We start from the raw sequence: 26622 nt of genomic DNA, 5'->3' as shown, positions 1-26622 counted from the left end.
GTATTCAGATGGCTGAGCTTTGTAAGTATCAGTAAAACTTTGAGCATTTGGAGTGTTCTGTTTTTCCACTTAAACAGACTTCTCCAATACCTTGAAATCAATGCTTGTTGAAGAGTTAGTAACACCTTTCAAAGGAGAAATGTCCTAAGTAAAGAGCAGGCTTGCTGCCATTAGTATTAAAATACTTTGATTTGTCAACAGAGCCATCTGTAGTGTCAAACTAGAAAAATAGTTGGTTTACAGCCATAAGGAATTCCATTGCTTTGTCTGGATATAATATGCATGAGCTTAAAAAAAAAAACCAACAGCTTCTGTTATTTTATACCCTCTAAATGTCTGAAGCTTAGCCCATACAAACAAGCACCAAATGTTTCCCTTCACTGTTATTTATGACTTCTTTTAAACACTTAACGGTATTGTAAATTCTTTTGGCCTTGCCATAGATACTATATCTAGAATGCTTACACCAGTAAATTTATAACTGTGACTCAGTTGAATTCCAACAAAATTTGTAATAATTTAGTCTTTAAATAATGGTTCTATCATCACTGTCCTCTTGCAATTGGACAGTGCAGTGGCATTGGATGTGTAACACTGATTACTGCTGTTTGGAAGAACTGCAGGTTTACAGGTGTGTATTTGCCTGATACACTACACTGTCCAGAGAGATGTGAAAATGCAATTACTATTTTGCATAGCTGCTTCTTTTAACCAGAAAGAGGGTTGCACGGAATGTCTCCAAAACTTTCCTCTAAGTGGCCGTTGTTCATCAATATGAACAATACCAGTCACTAATTTCTTCTTTCTGGAAGCCCATCTTGATGCCAGTTTATTCCGAGAAGTAGTGAGTTCATGGACAGGATATCCATCTGGTTCTCATGTAGAGCTTTGGATACTGGCTAATGAATTCTGCTTTGTTTAAAACAGTGATCAGTCAAGGGTCAAAACCCAAACTCCAGGGATGAGACCAATTCAAATACCTTGTTGTTTTGCTTACATCCTAGACCATATGTATCCACCTGGATTAGAAATGTTAATTTGATTTTGTTATTTGCAAGCAGTAATTTTGTTTTGTTAATTTCCATGATAGCCTGTGGACTATTTGTGTTTTGCAGAAGTAGGTTGATCATACTGGAGAGTAATTTGCAGTGTTTTGGGTTAATGAGGAAGGATGATCTCACTGAAGAACCAAATTATGCTAACGGCTTAAAATGTGATGTTTTCTTCCTCTTTTCTGTCTGCATAGAGGGAAAAAACAATCATAGGTGGGGATTCATGCTTTTTACCGATGAAAGTACAGAGTGTGTATGAAGGAAACTACATGGTCCAAGATACTGTGATATTTGTCTAAAACTCCCCGTGAGAAATATCAGTTTTGGTGAGCAAAAATTGTAATGCACACTTAAGTCCAGCTTCTGTAACTAAGTTTCCAGCCCTGGGAAGGAGTTTAGTGATGGCATGTTTATCCCTAGATAGAAATAGCACCAACTCTGAACTGTGTAGCTTCACAATTCCTGCCTGTCCTCTAAGCTGCAGGAGCTGCCTGTGAGCATGCTGTTACTGTATCCCCACTGTAGGGCATGAAAAGTGCTGTTTAAAACTTTGGGATTCGATGGGCAGGAATTGGTTCTGCTGAGCTGAAGGAGAGAACCATTTTAGGCTGCTGCTAATTTGATTACATCAGTCAGTTTATCCATACTCTAAATCTCCCAAGGAATTTTGCTTCCTTGTTTTCTATTGATTCTTTTGGTGTTAACCACTTTAGCTGTGTTCAACTTTACTATTCTTTTAAGCAAAAGTTACACTTTTAGGTATTGGTTTAAAAATTATTCCAACCATGTTTGGTGTGTAATAGCTTTTCATCATTAGCTTGCTCTTTAAACATTACTCAGTTGTTAACCTTTTTTCAATGTCCATATAAAAAGGCAGACATCATAGGAGTAATTCAATGGCTGCTATGTTTGCAATGGAAGGAATGAAAACCCCAAGTATTCTGTCGGTGCTCTCTCCTTTTTATGGTTCTTGGCTTTATTTATTGATTACTTATTCAGTGAATTATTGAGTATGCAGCCTGTGATATGCCTGACTGTCTTCATAAATGCTTAGTGTTCATACATGGCTTTATCCTGGAGAGGAGGATGAACTGTTGCATTTCTGAAATAACAATTTCTAAATAATTATGGATAGAACTGGTAATACTTCTTATGCTGAAGTTGCTTCACTTATTTTTGTAAGAATTGGGTTTCAGTTGCTGGTAACTTTGCTAGATTTCATCTCTTGGGCTGGATGTCTGCAGGCTGAGATCATGTTATGCTGTAAAAATTTAATCCAACTAGGTCAATAATTAGATTTTTCTGTAATACAATCAAGAGATTGAAACTGAGTACACGTTTTTCCTCTGGAACTTGACATTTTGCTGTGGTGTTACACTGAGATAAGGGTTGTGTCTCCTGCTATTCTGTTAATTTTCACTCCAGTAAGTAGTTTAGTAGTTTGGTGTTAGCATACTCTGCCCTGACAGAACCATAGCTGGCAACTAAATTCTTGGAACGCCGAGCCCTGCTAGGCATGATCATCACATCATGCCTCCATTGTCCTGGAGCAGTGTGGTTGACACAATACTGACTACAGTCTGCATGTGTTCATCCAGCCATTCAAGAGCAGAGAGCAAAGAGCTCATTCTATCCAAGCTCTGAGCAGTCACTGCACAGCTCCTGTGAGCTCCACTCGTCATTCCTGCGCACGTTACTAAGTCATTTGGAAAATAAGTAATAGTCATGCGTGTCATTAACTGAGAGGGTTGAAGCCTGCCCAGGCTTTAGCACATGGTTTTGTGTAGCAGAGTTCTACTTTTTCAGCTTTTTTGGAGTATTTGTTAAAATCCACATTATAGGGACTTCAGAAATGCAAAACCAAGCATGCAAGCATTGGGAAAAGCCAGAACAGTACACTTTTACCTAACTGGGTGTTATCACCCAACACCTGAAATAGTGCTTTGCAAAAACGCTGAACTGGTGCTGTTTAGGCTAGTTGTCTGTTTAATTTCATTCTCACTCTTACTCGTGGTCTTGCTTGTAATGAAGTTGAGTTCCAACATGGAGAAAACTGAATTCCATATTAATAAATAATTTTAGAATAAGCCCTTTTTTATAGTTCTAAAAACATCCACTTTATTCCAACTTTTGGCAACCAAGTGTGTGTTCCTCTTGTTTTGGATATCAGTATTTTCAGCACAGATCAGACGTGCAGAAAAGATGTCAGCAGGTGACATGGAAATCAGCTGGGCCTGTGTCTTGAATGTCTCTGTAATTATTTATTGACAGTCAGCATCATGCTGTGCCTCCCAAACTTGTACTCTATTTATGAAGCCTTTGGAGATTTCTTCTGTTGATTTAAGTTTGTGGTATTAATGTTGAGCTGGTTTTTGGAATATGAATTAGGAAATATATTGAAACACTTTAAAGGTATTTGTGAAACAAACTAAACCAAATGCTGGCAGTATCTAAGTGCACCTTTGCATGACTATCTAACTGAGACTAAGAAGGTTTAATATAGCACTGTCTTTTTGATACAGATATATTTTGTTGGTCTGTATAGACACTAATTTCTTAAAAGTGAAAGACATCTGAACTAATTTTTCTTCATCGGTTTGTAGTTTTTGCACATGATGATGTTTTTTCCATATCTTATTGTAAGGACAGGACTTGATACTGAAAAGGAAAGTCTCTCCCTTTGTATTTTAAAATCTTCATAAGCATCCATATAGCTTTCAGCTCCAAGGAGTCCTCAGTGTGTTCTAGTGCTGGATGGATATCTTAAAAATTATAACAGTCACTTATTTTGCTTAGCTTCATCTCTTGCTGAAGTATGCAATTTCTGCTTTTTCACTTAATATTAAAGAAAGGGGGAGAGAAACCATTCCATTTCAGTACAATTAAAAGAATGTTCTGGGGTGACAGACTGGTGAAATCATCCCTTTAGATATTTCGAAACTTGATTGAACTCATCTGAGTGTGAAACTTCAAATGTGAATATTGAGTTTGAAAGGCACACGGATCTTGTTTGGGGAAAGAAGATTGTGCTTGATTGGGGTTTGGTTGGCTGGTTTTAGTTACTTTGCAATGAAGACATAGCCACATCAACTATTTTCAAGATGAACAAGTACTAATGATTAAGGGAATGTTAAGCAAACTCAGCATTGAGAATGCTTCTATACATTTATCAACAGATAGGGCTCTGATCTAGCAGATCAGAGCTCTAACAGATCTAGCTTATACAGTTTATAAGCATCAGTAGGGTATTCTCTATTGGTGGCTGTAATAAATGTATTTAAGCTGAAATGGTCAAAAGCTCCATTTTTACTCTTAATCCTTAAATTGAATTCAAAGTCCTGATAGTGAGAGAAACCAAACATTGATTGCTCTGATAATATTTCTGTATGTGAAGCTACTGTATTGAAACACATATTAGGTTAATTTTCTTATCCTGAAAAAGCTTTGAACTTTTTCATATACACAGCATAGTAAAATACACATTAAAATGAGCTTTCATGTTAATTTGAAGAGCCAGACATCTTACAATATGCCTTCACTGGCATTTACCATTAATCTAGTCATTTCAGTTATTTAGGTATTGATCATAATGCATGTGTTGGGAGGGGAAATCACAAGCTCAAGTTGTCACTGCCTCCATCTATGTGCAAGAGCCTGAGCAGTTTACCAGGTAACCATATGTATGATAAGGTTTTGGGCGTACTTTAATCTATTGGTCATTCCTGTCTTCTCAAAATGCAGTGGACTTCCTTTATTGATATGCATATATTGAAATAGTAACAGAAGCCTGCAACATGCTCAGCTGCTTGGCTCAGCCTGGCTCCCACCCAGCCAAATTTCACAGATATGTGTGGACATTGGGTATTTGTGGACGTACAGTGAGCATGGACACTCCAGTGAAGTGTTGCTTCTGCAAGCCAAGGCAAGCTCTTCGCTCCCACACTGCGCAGCATCCTGCAACATCCTGCCTTTGCCGCCATGTTTCATGGTGTTTGCATAAATCATACATTTAGGCTGTACAGGTGTTTATGTTTGGTCCTTGTGGCAGTCACGTAGATGCTCATGACACTGTGCCTCTCCCTGGCACCGGTTACACTCCCTTGTAAGAACTACAATTGACCAGAGCTATCTTGCTCCAGGCATCTGTAGCTGATAAAAGCTTCCCACTATTGGGACTTCCGTTATGTCTTATGGAGCCCTGAAGAACTGAGCAAGGTTTTAATATTTTTTCAAACCCCCCCTATTCCTGCATTTCCACACTGTTCATGATGTTCTTTAGACAAAAAAGGGACAGACTGTGACCTTATGTAATGAATAAATCAGCTCCATCTGTCCACCCACCCAGCCTTGCAGCACAGTAGGAATTCAAGGTGTGGGGTTCAAGTGGAATTCAAGTACCGTGCAGTGTGGTTAAAAATATCTAGGCTGATTCCAAGTAATCTGGTGTGCTCACACAGTGCAACACAGTTATTTCTGGCCTGGTACTGGGCTAGGACATAGGAAACAGTAGAGGGACATTTGACAAGGGCCTGTAGGGACAGGACAAGGGGGAATGGCTTTAACGTGCCAGAGGGGAGACTGGGATGAGCTCTTAGGCAGAAGTTCTTCCCTGTGAGGGTGCTGAGGCACTGGCACAAGGTGTCCAGAGAAGCTGTGGCTGCCCCATCCCTGGCAGTGTTCAAGGCCAGGTTGGATGGGGCTTGGAGCAACCTGGTCTAGTGGAAGGTGTCCCTGCCCATGTAGGGGGTTGGAACTGGGTAAGCTTTAAGGTCCCTCCAGCCCAAACCAGTCTGGGATTCTATGATTCTAATAACAGTGGCTTTGAGTAGGTTTGGTTTACACTTGAGAGGGCATCACTGGTGGTGTAGCTTCATGTCCTCACTGTTCGAGGTAGCTTGTGTGTCCTTGCATGATGATGTGTTGCTCAGTATAATGTGTTTGCTGATGCATTAAATGGGCCCAAAGCTGAGTATTGAGGACTCAAGACACATTGTCTCACCCAAGATGTTACTAAGTGCACGCTTCTACTACCTGTGGTATTTTTTTAAGGGTTAAGGGATGCAGACAAGTGCATAATCTTCTGAAGTTTTTCAACAGCTCTGAAACGGCATCTTTGCAAGTTTCTTTGCCCTCACTCAGGTGACAAGAGAGTTAGGTGACCTGGCTAGGTTTCCTTGAAGTGTTTGAAGAGGGGATGTACCATCTGAGTTCTTGATGAAGCCTTTTGAGTTTGTCATTTGGGTTTGTCCATGTCAGAAAAACTTTGATTGGTATTTTCATAACTGGGCTCTGCTTCTCAGCAAAAGTAAATATTTCAGATCTGGTAGTTTGTTGCCACTTTGAGGAGCTATCACACACTAACATCACTCAGCTTGAGCTAGAAGCAGGACTTGTTGGACTCCTGGTACCAGCACTTAATCCAACAAAAAATAACCACACAAAAAAACCATTTCATCACCACACCCCAGACATTCCACCTGTTTTTTATTCTTACTGTTAGTCATTTGAACTGTCTCACAGAAGCTTTTGGCATCACAGATGGTTACAAGAAGGGTGGAGGGTAAGGAGAGAAAGAAGTGGATAAAGAAGATTGAAAACCAGAGTTGAGGTACTTTCCCCTACTACCAGAGTCATCCATGTTTCTTGCATTGTTCTTTGCTGAAATGGTTGACAATGAGACACTTTGTTTCCATATAATTTTTTTAATATCATTTACTTCTATCCTTGGATTTCTTTTTTCTGCATTTCTCACCTTTTATTTCTCATGGTGCCTCTGCTGCAGCATCTGTAAACTCCCCCGGTCTTTTGTATCACTTGGCATTTATACCAGTAGTCTTTTACTGACACTTAAATATCCCTGATGCAGTGTTTACATCATAAAATATGAATGTGAAACACCTTCATTTCCTCTAGATCCAGTGATTTGTGTTATGGTGAAATAATTCACACAGATGTCCTGTTACCAGGGAACTGGATCGGAGAGGTGTTTCATACAGAATGTGACTTTGCCTTTTCAGACAGGCTTTTGGCCAACATGCTCCATCACAGTGACTTTTGTAGTTCATTCCCTGTGCAATCTTTTGACAGATCATTTGCTGTGATCTGTCATACACAAAAAAATGTGCTAAACTTCAATTATGATTAGTTTCAATTTGCTGTAGGTAATTTTCACTTTAAGCACATGCAATCCTGACACAATGAGCTACTTCCACAATTTTTCTTGCAGTCATTTTGCGTGAGCTGTGTACATGATGATGGGGGGAAAACCCACCCCAGCTGTGTTGTGTCCTCTGAGAAGGAGCATTGGCTATGATTTCAGTGGGAGAAAGAGCAGGCAGTAAGAATCAGTGAAAAATAGAAGTTTTAAGAATGCACTTCTCTCTGCCAGTGAGTGAGCCTGCTTGTAGTAGTGCATTTAGTTGGCTATTACTTCCATACTACTTGTACTAAGCCATCAGTAAAAGCAAATTCTCAAAGGTTTTACTTTTTTCCTTTTAACTGTGATATAAATAACTTGGCCCCCCATATGTATGTGTGTGTATACATAATCTTTTTTTTTTAATATGAGTAAGATTGTGGCTTCTATTGCATTGCTGTTGGAAGAACATGTTTTCTGTTTATTGTTTGACAAATGGAATCCAAAATACTGCATTTTAACTCTTACCATTGACGAAGGAACTTCTTTGTTCAGAAAGTTTTTATATGTATGTATAAACATACACGTACATGTTTGTGATTTATCTGTAACTGACAGATGAGGATTGCCATGTATATATTTCTAAAATAAGGTATGATTTCTCATTAGAGGAATGACAAAACTGCGGATGCAGAATCAGGTCCGTATTGACTGTATGTACAATCCTTGAAAACATGTCTGTCAACAGATTTGTTTCCTGCTTAGTTTGTCATGGCACAGCTGTGGAGATTTTGTTCTAAATGCAGAACTGGCCTTTTGCTTACTATTTACTTCCAGATTAAATAGTTAATGGATGTGTTATTCCTATACAAATTGTGTCACTGGACTTCAAAGTCCTCCTTTAAATTAGAAATTTTAAGAGTGTTTGTTAGAGGATTCTTCTGGGGACTTGACCATACTGTGATTATTACTCTGAAATTTTGCTTTTATTTAATGTAAAAAATTGCTGCCCAAACAACTCTGCTATGAAACTGGCGTATCTGCACCCATCTTTTTTCTCACCACCCATGTTCTGACTTGAAATACAAGTTGGTGGGTTTAAAGTGCTGCAGGTGTCAAATTCCAATATGCAGCTCTTTCGAGCTGTTGATTAACAGAATGTGTACTTTTAACATTCATGACTGGTGTGCATGTTTTTCAAGTTAGAAATGGCTTATAAATATTAATTGGGACAGTGATTCTAGTGAAGAAATTGGTGATACATATCAAGGAGCTTTTCAACAGTCTAATCCTTTTTATTTGTCATTACGAAAGTTCTTTCGGTTAAAAAAGAATTGCAAGTTAGGTTTAGGGCTTTACAACAGTTTGGAAGTTTTCTGTTTGTGCTTTATGCAGGTTTAATATTAGCAAATGTGAAGGAAACATTACTGCACAATTGTGTTGGAAAATATTGTGTGGAATGGGTCCACATTAAAACAGGTTTTTAAAGAAGTCCCCCTCATACTTCTGAGTTTTCATCTTCAGAGACTGTGAGGAGGAGCAGAGCATTTTTCTCTTTCTCCACATCTCAAACCATGAAAAAAAAAATCTCTGAAATCACTTCTGTTATTACTAATGGCACCAAGGTAGCAGAGCTGTTTATGAGCACCCTTAAAACCTCTGGAAAGATCTTAGTGTCTGTCAACGCATAAGCTTCACAGGCATTTGTTCTGTTAAATTCAGTTCCTTGAAGGATGTGGGTTGGAACTGAATGATCTTTTAAGGTACCTTCCAACCCAAACCATTGCATGGTTCTCTGAAGGCAGAGCAGTGATGTGGGGGACACATTTCCCTGACTGTTACCAGTCGCTTGTGGCCTGCTTTGAGTGGCCACAGCTACTCCAGGCACAGCTCTGCTCTAGAGCTGAGCGACAGCAGGGGTGTTAACACGAGGACTGTGAGAAGTAAAGTGAACATTTTTATTATTCAGCTTTATATTTCTCAACAGGTTACAGGTTTCATCTCATCCAAAACTTGTAACTAGCTCAGGTTATGCCACAGGCATCTGTCAGATCCCACAGGTCTGTGAATTTGCAAAATTAGGAACACACCATGCTTCATGGCATTCATGTTCCCCAACCAGGATACCAATTGCTGTATGTAGTTGCATACATTAAGGCCTGTCTCAGTTTTACATGTTTTTACCAAAAGTATTTCTGTCTTTTCCGCTTCTGGCACTTCCCACAAATGTAAGCAGAAGGCAAAATATCTTCATGAGGCATCTGAATGCTTACTTTGTTTTTTTAATTTTATGGTATTCAGAGCAACTGGGGCTGGGGTTAAACGTATTGAGCAGCAAGGGACATGCTGGTAGCAGGGACCCAGGAGGCAAAAGCAGGCAGCAGATTTCTCAGAGCTTTGGACTTGCATTTATATAGTTGTATGTACTGTGTAAAACAACACAGTATAAATTATTGCTTTTGTGGAGTGGGAGGAGGAGGAGTTTAGTTCATCACTGCTGAATGTCATTATTTTTTTCCCAAATTAATTTATTTGAGGATGAATGTTAAGTGATGTTTAGAATCAGACGGTCATCAACAATTTTGGGATTAGGTTATAAATCTCCTGGGGACCAGGTACACTGTGTCAGTTACAGCATAGCAAAAGCAGAGCAGACAAGAGATGGGACTTACGTTTGACAGTGCTGCGGGATTCCTGGAACCCAGCTGACTCCGAACCCCAGCCCAGGGCTTCACACTCGCGCTCCTCCCCTTGCCCATGCCTGGCATTCGTGCTTGCACCTCCTCTGCTCTTCTCTGCCAGCCAGCACATCCTCCAGAGCCCCACGCTGCGCTTACGCCCGTCCTCCAGGGTCTGGTACACCCAGTTGGAAGTAAAGGCAGCAGCATTGTTGAGAACAAGTGAGACCAGGGCTACCAACACAGCTGTGGCTACCAGCTTCTGGACAGTCATATCTGACTGTCAGCTTGCTGCCAGTCCCTATTTGCAGAAGACACGAGGTCTCAGTCAGCTGCAGCACATTGAAATTGGACTTGAAACAGGCAGTTTTGCAAGGATGTCATGAAGGGCTAGAGGACATCACCGTTCATTCTCAAAGTAATCTCCAGAGATGTTTCTGATCAAGGAAATGAGAATTTTGAGAGGTAGATTGGAGAATTCCATAAAATAAGAACAAAGAGAGCTTTTTTAGGTGCTTCCCAGCTTTGGCTTATCCACCTTCTTGCACTTTGATAAGTAATGCCAGTCGCGTGATAAACTGAACAACAGGGAGGTCCATTCCTTGCGAGATGCAGCAAATCCTGACAGAATCCAGTCTCGAAGCAGGAGGTTGAAGCTGCTGCCAGGGCTGAGGCTGGGATGCTGGCCAGCAGTGTGCCAAGCACCCGGTCCTCTGACTCAACCAGCACTGCTCCAAAAGCCTTGGTTTTGGGTGCAAGCTTCAGAATATCCCGCAAACTGTGACAAATGTCATTCTCTCAAAGACAAGCCAAACTGGAGGGGAGTGCTGTCATCTCACAGAGCACTGCGAGTTCGGAGAATCTCCAGGGCTTTGCTCTGCCGTGTCCCTCGCTGAAGACCCAAGCTGCGAGTGCAGGGGCCGAAGAACAGCCAGTGCTGTGGGGAAAGAGCCACCACCCCCCACCACCCCCCCACCCCCACCCCTCCGCGGAGAGGAAATGGTTGTTTTTGTGGCTGTTTTCGGTGAGCCTCAGGGCGTAGTCCACTGCAACAAACAGAGCCACTGCCACGGCAGTCGAAAATTAACAGGATGTGTTTCCTGAAAGGAAAAGACTATGATGACTTCTAAAGTTGTCCCTCCTCCCCTCGGAGAGACCCCCCTCCCCGTTCCACTCCTCCTACTCGCCCAGCCAGGGCTGCGCATCCTAGCGGAGATGGGGAGCAGCCCAGAGGTCCTCTAAGGAAGGGGAAAAAAAAAAAACAAACAGTATCAGCCTTCGGAGCATCGGGTCTGCAGGAACAGATTGAGGAGACGGATTCTGAAATACTTTTTACTGAAAGCAAAACAATAGGGAGGTTGACTGCTTAACAGCATGGTGAATGCAGTGTATGTGTGCCCACTGATGTCCCCCATCCTCTCTGCAAGACTAGAAGGAAGCATGACAGATAAATAGAAAATATGAAATCTCGAGAGTCTCCACCTGATAAACAAACAGATTTGGGGGTGTCTGAAAAGTCAGTTGCAAGTGTTCATGATGTGGATGAAGTTGGCTCTCACTGGTATAGCCCTGAGCCGCAAATCCCACTTTGCTGTAAGCACTGGTGGCCCTGCAGAGCCCCTGGGAGGCTGGTCACCCCCCTTTGGTGCTCAGAGCATGGGAAAGCCACTGCAAGTTGCTTAATACAATCCAGTACAAAATAGACACCCATACCAGGTCTGTGGCACTGATGCTGCAAAAGCTGCAAAGAAAGCAGCTCTGATAAGCAAATTAAGAAGGAGTTGTTGAAGCCATTATTTCACACTGTCCCTGAACACAGATATTTCCGGAGGGGTCTTGCGGAGGCTGGCTTTCCACGTGGTAGTTTGATGTGCCCTGCTCAGGCCTGAGGGAGAGGGCAGAGGTCACAGTGGGTAATACCCTGCTGCAGCCACTAGCATCCCCTGCCCCTGCCTGGGATTCTGCTCTTTGGTCTGGGCCTGTCAAAGTCCTACTGTACGGAGTGTATTAAATAGTATATGGTGAGGTGAAGGTGTGACATTTTTGTCCTTAGCCTGGAGAGGGAGCAGAAGCCATGATTCAGTGCTGGCATCACCAGCAGCAGCTGCACCAGCCACACCGGAGATGCTGGCACGAGAGTTCACATCAGTGTAATTAATAAAATAGATTAGAAACTGATTTGATTTTGTAGCAGCTCTGTCTTAGCAGCTAAGTTACTTTGCCCTAATTGACAGATCTGTGCTGACTCTTTATACCTAGACAAACTCGTTGGGAATTTTTTTGACAGGCAACATTTCATTTTCCAAGACTTGTTGCTGAGAGTAGTGGACAGTATTCCAATGAAGTTCATTTGCCTCTATAATTAGTTTTCAGCTATTGGAATTGAATGTACAAATCTGGCTATGAATTCAGCCCTCCTCTGTGTGCTTGGTTCATTTTAATCCTTAAATGGATTAAGATGTAGGTACTTTGAGCATCTTCATCCTCTGACAGCAGTACAGAAACTTTGGTTTCTTTTTTTTTTCCTGTGTTTGGTGATGTTTCTGTACATCTCTTGAGTTTAGAAGTTTCAATCTATATAACACAGTGGTTGGTGTCTGCCATTCTTCAAAGAAACTTCCTAACAACAGTGACCATATTTCCATATTTTATAAGCCATTGATTACTTGTTTTATTCCCCAGCAAGGCAGATGCTCATATACAGATAATGCCAGGAGAGTTTTACCTCTGGGGAAAAATCCCATCTACCCATCACCCTACCTGCTTCTGCCCGCTTCTGTCTTTGGCTTTTATGATTTGTGGAAGTATGAGCATGTATTTTCAGAAGGCACAAACTTTCTTTGCATGTTACATGTAAAATTTATTTTACAAAAGTTGAACAAATCAGTCTAATAATTTAAAATTTAGTCAAATCTCTTCCTCTTTTGACACCAATTATTTGGTATGAGAATATTCAACCTCTTTTTTTAATTCCTTCAAAATTAAAAATAAATCGTATTCTTCCTAGGTTGTACTTGCCTTTGAGCATCAAAGGGACCAGGTGATCATGGCATTAGTTTGTGGTTTGAGATTTATGATACTTGAGAAATTCTTCATGTTATATATACAAATCCATGCAAGTCAATGAGCTTGTATTTCAGGCAGTTTTCCCAGAGGAAAACAGTGGATGTTTGTCCCAGATTGCCTCTTGGTGTGGATGCAGATGGATGGGTGGGTACAGAGTGGGTTGCAGCTGGGATGGGGATGAGACAAGTGGATCTATTTGCCATCTTATAAAAACATAGGAGCTGGTGATGGGACTGGGGACAGCGCTGGCCTTGGATGAGATGCTTCATCCCTCTAGCTGCAGTGAGGTGGTCACTGCCGAAGGCTGGAGGATTTTAAGTGCATACAGTCTGTGTTGATGGGTACTACCACAGCACAAATGATTTGGGACTTTTTGTGATGATGGAAATGTTTCTGGGAATGCTGATTGCAGAGCAGAAAGGACAGCAGCACTGCAGTCTGCAATGGTTTGAAGATCAGTGTCCTTTTTATAGATGTGTTGAAAATTCTACATAGTACTTCTGAATGATCAGCTTCTCATCCCTTCTGACCTTCAGTGTCACACAGTTTTTCTCATTTGAGCATGTCCAAGCCATCTGTAGCCATGGGCCACAGCATCACTTGTGTGTAAAGTTGATCACAAATGAATTACTTGTTCAGAATGCCCCACTGTTGTACATTTAAGCCTGATGACATTATTCTCACATGTTTTTTCAGGGATCAGAAGGTGCAACTTTAAGTTACTGGTGTCCAGGCAAATTATTGACATTTGAAAAATACTACTGAATATGGTTAATTTTCCATAGGAAGCAGCACCTGCTTTGGCCCAGCCTTTCGCTTTGCTCCCAGCACAAGAAGGATGTGGAACTGTTGGAGCAAGTCCAGGGGAGGGCACAAAGATGCTGCAAGGGCTGGAGCAGCTCTGCTCTGGAGCCAGGCTGAGAGAGCTGGGCTTGTTCAGCCTGCAGAAGAGAAGGCTCCTTATGGGGAGACTTAGAGGAGGTCCCAGTGCCTAAAGGGGCTACAAGAAACCTGGAGAAGGGCTTTGAACAAGGGCCTGTAGGGACAGGACAAGGGGGAATGGCTTTAAGCTGACAGAGGGGAGACTGAGATGAGCTCTTAGGCAGAAGCTCTTCCCTGTGAGGGTGCTGAGGCGCTGGCACAGGTTGCCCAGAGAAGCTGTGGCTGCCCCATCCCTGGCAGTGTTCAAGGCCGGGTTGGATGGGGCTTGGAGCAACCTGGTCTAGTGGAAGGTGTCCCTGCCGGTGGCAGGGGGTTGTGACTGGATGAGCTTTAAGGTCCCTTCCAGCCCAAACCATTCCATCATTCTATGATGAAACCCCACCCTCAGCAGCACGTAGGCTGGGGTGGTGGCTGCGGAAGGCTGGTACCCAGTGCCCTGCAGCAGTGTCCAGATCCTGGTTGCACCGGGGTAAATCTCATGGCAAACACATCGTGACCACTATGGTTCCAGCTGCCTGTGCTGCTGAGCTGAATTTCTTATGTGGTTTATTTTGTGATGGGGAAGTGGAGTCCTTGTCCCCACCACTGGACTGGGTCTGGAGCTCCCCAGCTTGCTGGATTTATTTCCATTTTTGCCAGCCCAGGCTGCGGCTGAGGCACAGAGGGATACCCTCCCACTCCAGGAAGATGTACGCATTAGGGATGTGATCACATATTAGAATATATTATCTATAATATAATGTTATAAGGATGCAGTAACAGGTTGTTCTATATAATACAGTGTTATAACAGTTATATCTGATGTTAGTGTTAAAAACATTGTGTTAGTGTTTCCCTTTGCATTAAGCTGTAGTCTTTTAAAGCAGAATGCTCAGGATCCAGTTCAGTGAAGTGGGGTACAGATTGGAAAGAGTCTTTGTTTTCTCCTGATCAAGATATTTGGAGGCAAGAGATGGAACATATGTTCCTTTTCTAAATATACACACCCCCCCCCCCATTAAATGGAAAGAAATTTTGTAGTGAGATTTCTCTGACAAACAAATCTCCAGCACTTCTAAATAATACTCCCTTTACCAGATTTTTTCTTTAACATTTCAGGCAAAAGGTGCAATGAAAAATACATAGTAACAGGAGGGTTTATAAAATCACACAGTTGGATGCTATAAACAGTTTCATAGAATAACAGATACAAAACATCAGATACAAAGGAGGAAAAACTTTTATATCAAATACATGGTAAAACTTGTGTCCAGTCTTAAGAGGCATCAAAGTTTGCTGCTGTGGCCTGAATCCTGGGGAGTTCAGGCTTCGTGGAGGTACTGCATGGGGAGGGTGCTCCCAGAGCCCATTCCTGTGGCTCTGCTCATACTGTTGCTGCATCTGGTCTTCATTAAGTTTCTAGCTTCAGCTGGTGAAGTACGGTGAAGTACAGATGCGAGTGGCTTTCCAGGGGGGAGTAAAATAAGAGGAGGGGAAGAACAGGAAATTCCCAGAGCATGAGCTGGTGGCTGGGTAAAACATTACTTGGCATTTTATATGTGACGGTGATGCTGGGCCTGGAAAGAAGAGTTGCTGCCTTGTAGGAATGTGGGGACAGAGTTGTTGTTCTCCCTATACTAACAACTGTGGATAGCTAAACCGTGGGTTTGACTGTCCTGCGCCTCCTGGTTCTTCTTCCTAACCCAGACCTGCATTAATTTGCTCCCATTCCAGTGGGCAGCAAAGCTGATGAACAGAGATCTGGTGCTGGAGATGTCTGCCTGCCAGAGAAGTTGTGCCATCCCAAGGCCAAGGCCAAGGCTGGTCTGCTTGAAACACAGGGAAATGTGGAAGTGTGTTGCTGATGCTTCCCAGATGATTCTCTTCTCTAAACCCATCCCTCCCCTGTGGGCTTGCCTGCTCCTAGCAGCGAACCTTGTGGATACCTTGACCTGAGGAGTTTGCAAGCTCAAAAGAGATGTATGTATATAATATATGTATTTATAGTACATATATTGTTATATATTATTTTTCATAATATATAATATTTTATATAGGTGATATAGAAAGTGTCTGTTTGCTCTGCTGAGCCGTGGTGTGGAGAGGCTGGAGGTGTCTTTTCAGGGTGAAGGTAAAACTGAGGTTCTGGCTGAAGGTCCTCAGGTCTTCCTCCAGGAGCTGGGTGCATCAGTCCAAGCGTCCTGGCTGTGGCTCAGGTCTGGGAGTGCACATCTGTGGTGTTACCTCCCAGGGTTTTGGTGAGACATGGCCCGTGCTGCTGCCCAGCCAAGGTGTGGTGCAGTGGTCTGTGTGGTAACAGCTCTGGGGTTAGGGCCTCTGTTAGACAGTGAGACCTTCTGGGTTCTGACTGGTAGTTTAGTACTTTGAATCTTTTGATTTCACACAGTTGTGTTACTCTGGTACCATTCTGGTTTTTAAATAAGATATAATCACAGAATCCCAGACTGGGTTTTGTTGGAAGGCACCTTAAAGCTCATCCAGTTCCAACCCCCTGCCACAGACAGGGACACCTTTCACTAGATCAGGTTGCTCCAAGCTCCATCCAACCTGGCCTTGAACACTGCCAGGGATAGGGCAGCCACAGCTTCTCTGGGCACCCTGTGCCAGTGCCTCAGCACCCTCACAGGGAAGAGCTTCTGCCTAAGAGCTCATCTCAGTCTCCCCTCTGTCAGGTTAAAATTATTCCCCTTATAATAATATATTAAAATAATAAATGCAAACAAATATAAGTATATAATAGATGCACATGAAGATGGTCTTTGCAAGCAAACAGTATGTTGCTGGGTCAGAAATATTTGCATACCTTAGCAGCAGCATGTGCAGCATGGTGCTAAAATGAATGGTCTCTCAAAGTGGAAACAGGTTTCTAATATTTTGCTGGAGGAATAAAATTAAAATATCACATGCATGTGCCTTCTTGTGAGGGACATGTCTGCTGGAGATAACCAGCCTCTGCTGCAACTCCACATGGACCAAGGGAGAAGGTTTAGCTGTGCAGCTCCTAACAAAACAATCCTTAGCTCCAGTGGGAGAATGGGACCTCCTCTTCAGAACAGGGCTGGGTTTGTTAGATGAAACATTCCTTTAAGCACTCCTGGAGGGCAGAGGCAGGGTTGATGGAAGCAATGTTTTTATGTGTCACAGGTACTTGTGCTGCTGAGCTGCTCTTGGCCTGTCTCTTGCTTCAGGCTTTGTGCTAAGTCTGCGCATGCACTGCTGTACCCTAAATACTTCCCCAGTCTGTCTGTGGTCTGGTGTGACCACAGTGGTGAGCTCTGGAGTATACTCCCCCTCTGTTGGAAGGCAGAGCTTGCAAAAAGATTACTAAGCACAGGGCATATTAATTGGAGATGTTTCTTCCTCTACATTTTTTGCACTAAAGTGGTACTATGCTGCCAGAGCCCCTCAACTTAGTTTATCAAGCAGCTTGAAGTAGAGGAGGGAGAGGTGGGATGTCAGAGCTCCAGCTCCTGAGGAAGTCATCTGGATGGCCCACGGCACACAGCTGGGTTGATGCCGGGGTGGCTCATGATGTGCATGGGGCAAGAGCTCCCAAAGGAAACCTGGGGCAGCAGCTCCCACCAGGATCTGAAGTTGGCAAGGAGCCATTGCTGTTCAAGAAAGAGTAATGCAGCTGATAGGTGGTGAGTAACATCTCTCTACAACTACCTGAAAGGAGGATGGAGCCAAGAGGTGGCTGGTCTCTTCTCCCAAGGATCAAATCATAGTAAAAGAGGAAATGGCTTCAAGCTGCACCGTGGGAGGTTGAGACTTCCCCAGAGGGTGTTCAGGCATTGGAACAGGCTGCTCAGGGCAGTAGTGAAGTCACCATCCCTGGAAGTATTCACAAACTGTGTAGACTAAGTCTTTAGTGCCATGGGTTAGTGGTGGCCTTGGCAGTGCTGGGGAATGGTTGGACTTGATGATGTTGATGGTCTTTTTCAGTCTAGTAGATTGATTGATCCTAAGTCCTGCTGTGTGTCTCTGCATGCTTATCTTTTAACTATGTACTTTAAAATACCCTGTTTGGTCTGTTTCCTTTCAGAAGTTTCCACTCCCTCCAGTCTAAATAAGATTTCTCATCCACTCATCTGCTCAAGCCCACTCTCATCTTGCACTGAGGGAATTGTGAGCTGTCAAAGCTCTGAAAAATAAAGGATTTGTTTCCTTTCAGAAACTTGCTATTGGTCAGTTTGACAGTGCAGCACCTGAGTGCATTCCTTTACCAGAATGACATGGCTTTTGGCAGCTTCTGGCATGCAGACAGGAAAGCATGCTTCTTTCCCATATAGTGAAGCACAGCCATGCCCACACACCCAAGATTGGGTATCTGCTAATGACACAACTCCCTGTCCTTGTTGATCAAAGCCAGGTGACCATGTCTAACATGACCTAAATGTTCTTTAAAGGTATTTTTCCTACATTTTCCAGTTCCAGATACAGGCGATGGCTGGAATGAAAGAGAAACCAGTTCCAACTTTTCAGAAATTAGGAAGGTCACATCTGCTGCTAAGTCAGCATTTCTGTGTTGAGTGGCAATGCATGGACTTGCACTCAGCTTGATCTAGCACTGATGTTTTGGTAAGACCCTTCCAGCTCTGTGCTCTCTTTCAATGATCCTATTGGTTTCCTAGACTGGGGGACATGGACGTGTCAGAGCAGAGCATGGGAGGAGGCTGCGTTTGAAGCACATGCAGCGTGGACATTCAGATGGAAGGAATTCAGTAAAATATTCAGACGTGTTCTTCCTTTTCTAAACAAGCAGAACTTCTGAACTATCTGAAATTTGCCCCTTATCTATCACTTCTGATCGTATGTCATTTTCTCTGTACATTTGTGCCACATATTTAGGTTGATTACTACCTGAAAACTTTATACCAGTTGTAGCTGCAGTCTGTGATTCTATGATAATTGTAAATTAGGAAATGCATTTTTTCTCTGCCTTTCTTCATGTATGTGTCTGACAGCATGTTGTGTCTCATTTGCTTTACTGCTTCCCAGTTAGTCACTTTTCCCCTGTTTGTACAGGGCTTTCCCACAGCAACTGGGAAGCGTAAAACATTTTAGTAATAGTAAAACAGGAAGGTGATTTGCATGTAGATGCAGGACCTGAAGTGTTATTCAGTTCTTTTTTTTTTAATTTTTTTTTTTTTTTTCCTGCTTTTGTCATTTAGATAATTATTTTGTGCTGTGCTGGTGTCAAGAACTGTATGGACCATACCTCTGCTGAGGTTCACACACTGAAAAAAACATGTTTTTAACACTTACTGCTTCTATTAGTCAAACATGCTGCACTTTATTCTGAAGAGTCTCAGATGTAAATAGAATCTATAAAAATCTTTGCTTGTCACCCCATGTAATGGTCAACTGTACCGCGGTCCTGTTGAGTGATGCTGCCTGAGGAGACCTGACGTTCCTGCATGGGAGTGCAACCCTAAGGCTCCTAAGAGCTGTTCCATGTTTGACCTATGCAGGACAGTAGCAGGATGTTTCCAGTGTAAAGTTTATGTATTTAAGACTTTTCTCATAGTTTTTCTTTTGAATTCTGAACATCAATGTGGGAATAACTGTCTATACAGCAAGAACCACAGTGATGCATGATAAATGTTTATATATGTGCAAATGTAACTGCTTTTGTTTAGATACTGATGTAAAATAAACCCACAGTATTTCCTCAGGACTCTGGCATTCAGCTCCAGCACTAACCTTTATATCTGATGCCTCTTTCTGCGCCTCTGCGCCTCTTCAGTCTTTCTTTGCACAGCAACTGGAGTCTTTTTGTTACATCCAGAAATTGTCTGATGTACTACTGGTTTATCTTTTCATGCTCTCCTCTTCCCTTGCATCTTACCTGCATAGTACTCCGGCCTTGAAAGTGACACCATAAGAGCTCTCCTTTTTTTCCCCTTTCTCACAGTGAGGCTGTCTGGGAGAACATGGCTCGCATGTGCGTCAAGACTCAGAGTCTCAATGTTGCCAAAATTTGCCTTGGAAACATGGGTCATGCAAGAGGAGCCAAGGCACTGAGGGAGGCTGAGCAAGAACCAGAGCAGGAGGCCCGGGTGGCTGTGCTGGCCATTCATCTGGGCATGCTGGTAAACCCACCAACCATACAAGGGAATATTCACCTGCTTCACTAGGGACAAAAATGAGAAACTGGTGCAAAACCTTGGAAGGGCAAAAAGCCTGTTGCCAGGTTTTCAAGGAGTGATGAAGAATAATTCTGACAATTATTTTCTTGACGTTGAGCTTTTATCCCAGGGAAATAAGCATCTCCTTCAGCATGATCTCTCTGTTGACACTGGCCAGGGGCTTTCCCTGAGCTCCAGCAGCTCAAGAGTCTCCAAACCCTTTGATGTTTCTTAGAGGGTTGGTGATAACAAGTATGGCAGAATCTGATGCCTGGAAATGTGAATACCAGGAGGCATTGCTGCCTAAGGGGCTAGCAAATTAATCACAGAATCCCAGACTGGTTGGGGTTGGGAAGGACTTCAGAGCTCATCCAATTCCAACCCCCTGCCACAAGCAGGGACACCTTGCTCCAAGTCCCGTCCAACCTGGCCTTGAACACTGCAGCCATCTGTTTCTTCTCTGTATCTGTTTTTTTAACTGCGATACAGAATTTATATGGAGCTTTACTCCCATATGAAGAATTGCTGAATGAAGGAAAGTGCTGAACAAAAGAAACATCTTTTAAGGATAGTTTATGTGTGAAACATTAAATAGAAAAACTTTTCTTGGGACATCATTCTACCAAGCTTAATCATTCTAGTTTTGACCGGATTGAAAAAGTATTCAAGTTTCAAAGTATTCCAACTAAAATGTTTCATCAAACCTATTTCAAGGCTCAGTATGGAAAATGTAAGTTCCATTTTGATATGCTTTTGGAGTGAAAGGCTAAAGCTCTGTTCTGCCAGACAGTGAGAGCTGCCTTAAGGTGTTTCAGGAGTTTAGGCAAAATGGAGGTTTCCTGCACGGATGGAGAGCTCTGGTGAGTCACATCCGCTGCTGGTGCCATCCCAGGGAGCCGTGCTTGACTGTTGCATCCTGGCTTCTCCCACTGCCTGAGCAATAACTTGCCCAGATCGAGCAGAGTCAGAGGGCATGGTCATGCTGTTGTTCTCCCTGTAGTTTGGTGCATGGGGTGACAGTCCCTACGGCCTGTACCTGGCAGCAAATACCTATCAAAATGGATCTTGTTTTCCCCATGGGTCTTTATCGTAGTCTGAACCCACTCCCCTGATCACCATTAGACATGAGATCTAAAATGGGTTCAAGACCAGATGAAAACTGGGAAAAGCACTGCTGAGATAATGAATGATAAGAGCATGTATTCCACTCATTTTGCCTTTATTTAATGTCTTCCTCAATGATCTGTAAGAAAAGCAGAGATTTCTAGTTTGGGAACCATAAAAGATCCAGGCATATGATCTGTGAGAGGGAAAAACTGGGAAAGGAGAATTGATATACCCCACAGTTCATAGGAATTCACCAATTAGATAAAAAATGGTGAGGTGCTATAATAGCGAAAATCCATGTGGGACTGATTTGAGGAGATACCATATCCTGGGGCTCTGATTTGATGACTTCTTTGTACTTGTTGCAGCTACAGCTGGAACACTGACTTTCACCCTGAAGTATCTCCTTACCAGAAAAAAAAAGTTGATGGAAGAAGTTCAGAGAAAAATTAGTGCAAGTTATTAAGCTCTTGGAAAGATTTCACAGACAAGGAAATCTTTAAAATAGCAGATTAGAATTTGGCTTAAAAAAGTGTTTAGCAACCTACAACAATTTTAAGAGTATAACTGGTAGAGAGTAGCTATTCTGAGTTAAAGTGAAGAAGTAAAGGAAAATTCAAACTACATGTTTGGAAAAACTTCCTGGCAGAGAAAGCTGTGGGGCTGAAAAGTGTCAACATTCTTTTTGGATAATTAGGTCTGTTTGGAGAGGTGGAGGGAAACTGCATCAAAACAGATGCAGTTCTGTTGCTTTTTCTGCATCTCCTGCAGACTCATAGAGCAGGCATCTTCCTTCTCTACTCTCTATGTTTTTTTGAATTTAAAACAATAAGAGACGGAAACTATTTTTCAGTCTTGGACAGATAATCCCAATTTACTAAGTATAGTGTTCAGCTGGACAGCCACTGGGTGGAGCAGGAAAATGTGTCTTCCACAGGAGTACCTCTCAAAGCGTAAAAACAATAGTTCCAATTTGCTCGCCCTTGCATCAGCATCAGCAGAATTCTCCTGTTCTAATTCTGTCTTAAATGAATAGCGGTTATTCCCATGAATGGATCTCAGTTATCCACGATAGATGTTGCTGCCCCTGAGGCATGCTCAGAGGTCCCACGGAGTGCAGGCAGACCCACGTGAGCAGATCTCCCCTTTCTGCAGTGGTTTATGCTCCTGATGACAGTGATTAATTGCTGATGGCTCACTCCTGTCGTGTGTCGTGTCCCGTTCCCCCCCCCCCTCCCCCCCCCCCCAAGTTGATACCGTACAGTAAATGCCAGGATCTGAGTGCTTTCTTTATTTTCACATAAACATCCTGTTTCCCACTGATGTGCTATTCCAAGGCTTGGTTAACCCCCCTGCCTGGATTATTATTACTTTACAATGACCAGTACTGATGAACTACACTGAAGTGCAGTGATTGCAGCAGGGGACACCAAGGAACCAGGGTTAGCAGGAGTTTGTGTGCTCTCTTCCCAGGAGGATGCCGAGCGGCTCTACAAGGCTTGCAAACGCTATGACCTCCTGAACAAGTTCTATCAGGCCTCAAACCAGTGGCAGAAAGCCATCGAAACGGCAGAAGCTCATGATCGGGTTCACCTCCGCACCACTTACTACAGCTATGCCAAGTACCTGGAGGCAACCGGCGAGCAGAGCCTGGCCCTCACCCAGTAAGCACCAGCCAGGAGCACCTGAAGGGTTGGAGCCTTGTTCTCCTGTGAGGGCTTGGGGTAGGCAAAGGGGGATTGCTGATAATGACCAGTAATAATGAGTTAAAGTCTTTTCCTGTTTCTGGTGGTTTCTGTCTCATGGAGTGACAGCATTGTTAAATAAACTTCCCAGCATCCTCCCAGGATAGGGTACACAGCTTAGTGCCAGAAAGGTTAAGTGTCTTGTCAGGGCCAGCGGTTGAACCTCACTAATATCCAATCCTGTACTTTGGCTCTGGAAAACCACTGCCCTCTTTTCCTTCCTTTTCCATGACAAAACCCACTTGTTTACTTCTCCAGAGCATCCCAGACACAACTGCTGTGGCAGAATTTAGTTGGACCTGGGTGCTTCTGGTGCCTGATCCTCTCCCAGAACTGATGAGTCCCTAGAGAAGTTAGTGGAAGTGATTTTTAATGTATTTGGTGTTTGAAATCTTGGGTTTCTAGTTTGCCATATGAAGCCTAATAATAACAATAACGATAATATTAATAATAACACCACCACCACTTTTTTTTTTTTTTGATGGTGCTGGCAGACTGCAGCTGGTCTTACAGTGAACATACAGTTTTGTCACTGTATGGCTGTCAAACAACATTAATAGATTTTTTTACACAGGAATTGGGCTAAGGTTGTCATTTCACATCTAACATGTTCTTCTCTGCTACAGCTATGAGAAGTCAGACACGCATAGGTTTGAGATACCACGAATGCTTTCTGAAGACTTACAAGCCCTGGAGAGCTACATCAACAAGATGAAAGACAAGTCAGTGCTATGCTTATTCCTTCTCCATAAGTTCAGGCCTTTCACGTCTGAAATACAACTTGTGAAGACAGCAGGGAAGGAGGAGTATGAATCCCTTCAGCCACAAGTTCAACCCCTGCCTTACCCATATGATCCTCCTCAGCTTTTCAGGATTTTGCCACATCTTGCTCAAGAAAGAACCTTACCTAGCTAGGTTGACCTCCCTTATGGTGAATGTCACTCTTGAGGTGGGGTAAAGCCTTGTCTACATGCTATAAAATGTACCTAGTCTTGAGTTCAAGATCTCCAGGAGTGACAAAAGCAGTCTCCAGTGATTCTTGTTACTGCAGTTAATATTGTTGCTTTTCTAGGAACCTGTGGAAATGGTGGGCACAGTATCTGGAGAGCCAGTCAGAGATGGAGTCTGCGCTAAAATACTATGCACTGGCTCAGGATTATTTTTCCCTAGTCCGTGTCCACTGCTTTCAGGGCAACATTCAGAAGGTGAGGCATAGAATCACAGAATCCCAGACTGGTTTGGGTTGGAAGGGACCTTAAAGCTCATCCAGTTCCAACTCCCACCACGGGCAGGGACACCTTCCACTAGACCAGGTTGCCCTGTCCAACCTGGCCTGCTCCCATCTGCTTCTGGAGAGTGCTCATTCCTGGGGAGACTATGAGCACAAATTAATGCTATTACAATTTCCTTTTCAGGCTGCTGAAATAGCAAATGAAACGAGGAATTGGGCAGCCTCGTATCACCTGGCCCGCCAGTATGAGAGCCAGGATGAAATCAAGCAGGCTGTACATTTCTACACCAGGGCCCAGGCATTCAACAATGCTATCCGCTTGTGTAAGGTGTGTAATGACGTACATTTCTATCCCAAAGCAAAGTAGGATTCTACCCTTAGGCAGCAGAATTAAAGCAGTACTAGTTGTTTGTTCCCATTTCCTCTTGTGAGACTGCTTGCTCACACACAGCCCACAACAAAGATGCTCCTAGTTTCTGCCTGCTTGGTTGCATGGGATACTGTTTTCTTTTATATGTTAACAGAAAACTGCCTGAAACAAATTATCATTGCAGCCCAAAGTTACTTGGGTTGGTATGGGTTTTACACAAAAGAGGGTTGATGGGCTTTTATGTGACAGCATAAAGCTGCAGGCTTGCCAGAAGACAGAATTAATGAAATGTTTGTAGCATTCCTAGAGCCAAATTTTTGCTTTTGAATAGGAGCACAATTTAGATGACCAGCTGATGAACCTGGCTCTTCTGAGCTCTCCGGAAGACATGATAGAGGCAGCCTGCTATTATGAGGAAAAGAGAGAGCAAATGGACCGAGCTGTCATGTTATACCACAAGGTAAATACCTTTTTAGTAAAAAATATCAAACTTTAAACTGAAGTAGTTCCTGCAGCAGAAGAATCAACTGTATCACAGAATCCCAGACTGTTTTGGGTCAGAAGGGACCTTAAACTCATTCAGTTCCAACCCTCCTGCCAAGGGCTGGGGCACCTTGCAGTAGACAAGGTTGTTCCAAGCCCTGTCCTACCTGGCCTTGAACACTAGTTTTTACTATATATACTGTTTATTAGTCATTTATGCTTTATTAATCCATTCTAGAGTATCCTGTAACCTGATCCGCCGTGCTTATTCTAGTCTCTAAAGCATTCAAGTATTCTTAACTTTGCAGGCAGGACATTTCTCCAAAGCACTGGAGCTAGCCTTTGCCACACAGCAGTTTGGGGCCCTACAGCTGATTGCTGAAGACCTGGATGAGAGGTCAGACCCAACCCTGCTGGCTCGCTGCTCCGATTTCTTCATTGAACACGCACAGTATGAGAAGGCAATGGAGCTGCTGCTCACAGCCAAAAAGGTAAGCTCCAGCCTCACTGGGCCCTCCCTGCATGGGGAAAGAGGAGCACAAGAAGTGCCTAAGTGCACACACATGCACTGATCTTTGCTGGTAAACAGACGTGGAGGCACGTATGAGGTTTGAAGCTTCTTCTCAGGCCAGAGTGATGGTAGCCCAATTGGCTCAACATTAGAAATGGGTTCCTAACTTTTGGTCTTATTTCTTGCTTAAAACCTGCAGATTTTGCAATCTTGGGAAAAGAACAACTCCTATTCTCAAAACTAACATATTTGTAGACAAGGAAATTAGAACATCATCAAAAAACCCATAATGTCCCTCTTGTGTTAGTTAAGGTGCTTCATTCCTCTCCTAAATTTTTACACATTCTACTGTGCTGAAGCTCAGCCTTACCAGAGCAGTCCCGCACCTACTCCTCTTCAGTGAGCTCCAGTCTTACTTTCTTCTACATTTTACATGGGTAGGGTAGCCTTTTTCTGGTCTAAAAGCTATTATTTGTCCCCCTCAGAATTTGTTCCTATATGGGAAGTAGCAAATATTTAACAAAAACTTTCAAATGCCTATATTTATTTTATTTGTATCTGCTGAAAACCTTCATACGATCAATCATGCCTAAGACATTTGTGTGACTTGTGTGCCTCTGAGAATGTCCTGTTCAAAGAGATGAAATGGATGAATCTTTAGTGTCCACACTAGTGTCCTCTGAGAAAACAGGTAAGAATCAGTGGTCTTCATGGAAGAACAAATGTGTTCTTAGCAAACAAAATGAGATGGGGTGTGCTTGAACTGGTGTGGATGCTGGGATGCTTGACTGCACAAGTGTTCTCATAGAGCATTCACAGCTGCTAGTGTTTGTGCCTTCATATAGCTAATTTTACAAGCAGTATGAAGTATCAGCATAGTGTCTGCAATATCCCATTGCTTTCTCACTCCCATTAGTACCATGAAGCTCTGCAACTCTGCCTGAAGCAGAACCTGACCATTACAGAGGAGATGGCTGAGAAGATGACTGTCTCTAAGGACTCCAAGGACCTCTCTGAGGAGTCCCGGAGAGAGCTGCTGGAGCAGATTGCCAATTGCTGCATGAGACAAGGCAATTACCACCTGGCCACCAAGAAATACACACAAGCAGGAAACAAGTTAAAGGTCAGCCTGGATATTTAGGGAGAAAAGCTGAGGAGGCTGAGCCTGTT

The 26622-nt window shown here is 43.0% G+C and overlaps 2 protein-coding genes across 4 annotated transcripts in view; one reads left to right on the top strand and one right to left on the bottom strand.

Moving 5' to 3' along the window:
• Positions 1-10821, bottom strand: part of TMEM204 (transmembrane protein 204) — a 28873-nt gene extending 18052 nt beyond the window's left edge. Inside the window, exon 1 of the mRNA XM_062626682.1 lies at positions 9861-10821. Coding sequence (XP_062482666.1) covers positions 9861-10140 — 280 coding nt within the window. The 5' untranslated portion in view covers positions 10141-10821. The remainder of the gene's footprint in view (positions 1-9860) is intronic.
• The window catches only part of IFT140 (intraflagellar transport 140), a 77919-nt gene that overhangs the window by 49288 nt on the left and 2009 nt on the right, over positions 1-26622 (top strand). For all 3 annotated transcript variants that reach the window (XM_062626677.1, XM_062626676.1, XM_062626675.1), the window contains 8 exons: positions 19792-19969; positions 22586-22776; positions 23484-23579; positions 23930-24062; positions 24273-24416; positions 24790-24918; positions 25250-25432; positions 26369-26575. In XM_062626677.1, the coding sequence (XP_062482661.1) occupies positions 19792-19969; positions 22586-22776; positions 23484-23579; positions 23930-24062; positions 24273-24416; positions 24790-24918; positions 25250-25432; positions 26369-26575 (1261 nt within the window). The remainder of the gene's footprint in view (positions 1-19791; positions 19970-22585; positions 22777-23483; positions 23580-23929; positions 24063-24272; positions 24417-24789; positions 24919-25249; positions 25433-26368; positions 26576-26622) is intronic.

This window comes from Pezoporus occidentalis, unplaced genomic scaffold (genome assembly GCF_034315485.1).
Source record: "Pezoporus occidentalis ecotype Australia unplaced genomic scaffold, CSIRO_AGI_Poc_V1 ctg297, whole genome shotgun sequence".
In the NCBI taxonomy this organism is placed as follows: domain Eukaryota; kingdom Metazoa; phylum Chordata; class Aves; order Psittaciformes; family Psittacidae; genus Pezoporus; species Pezoporus occidentalis.
This window is presented reverse-complemented; position numbering and strand designations above follow the sequence as displayed.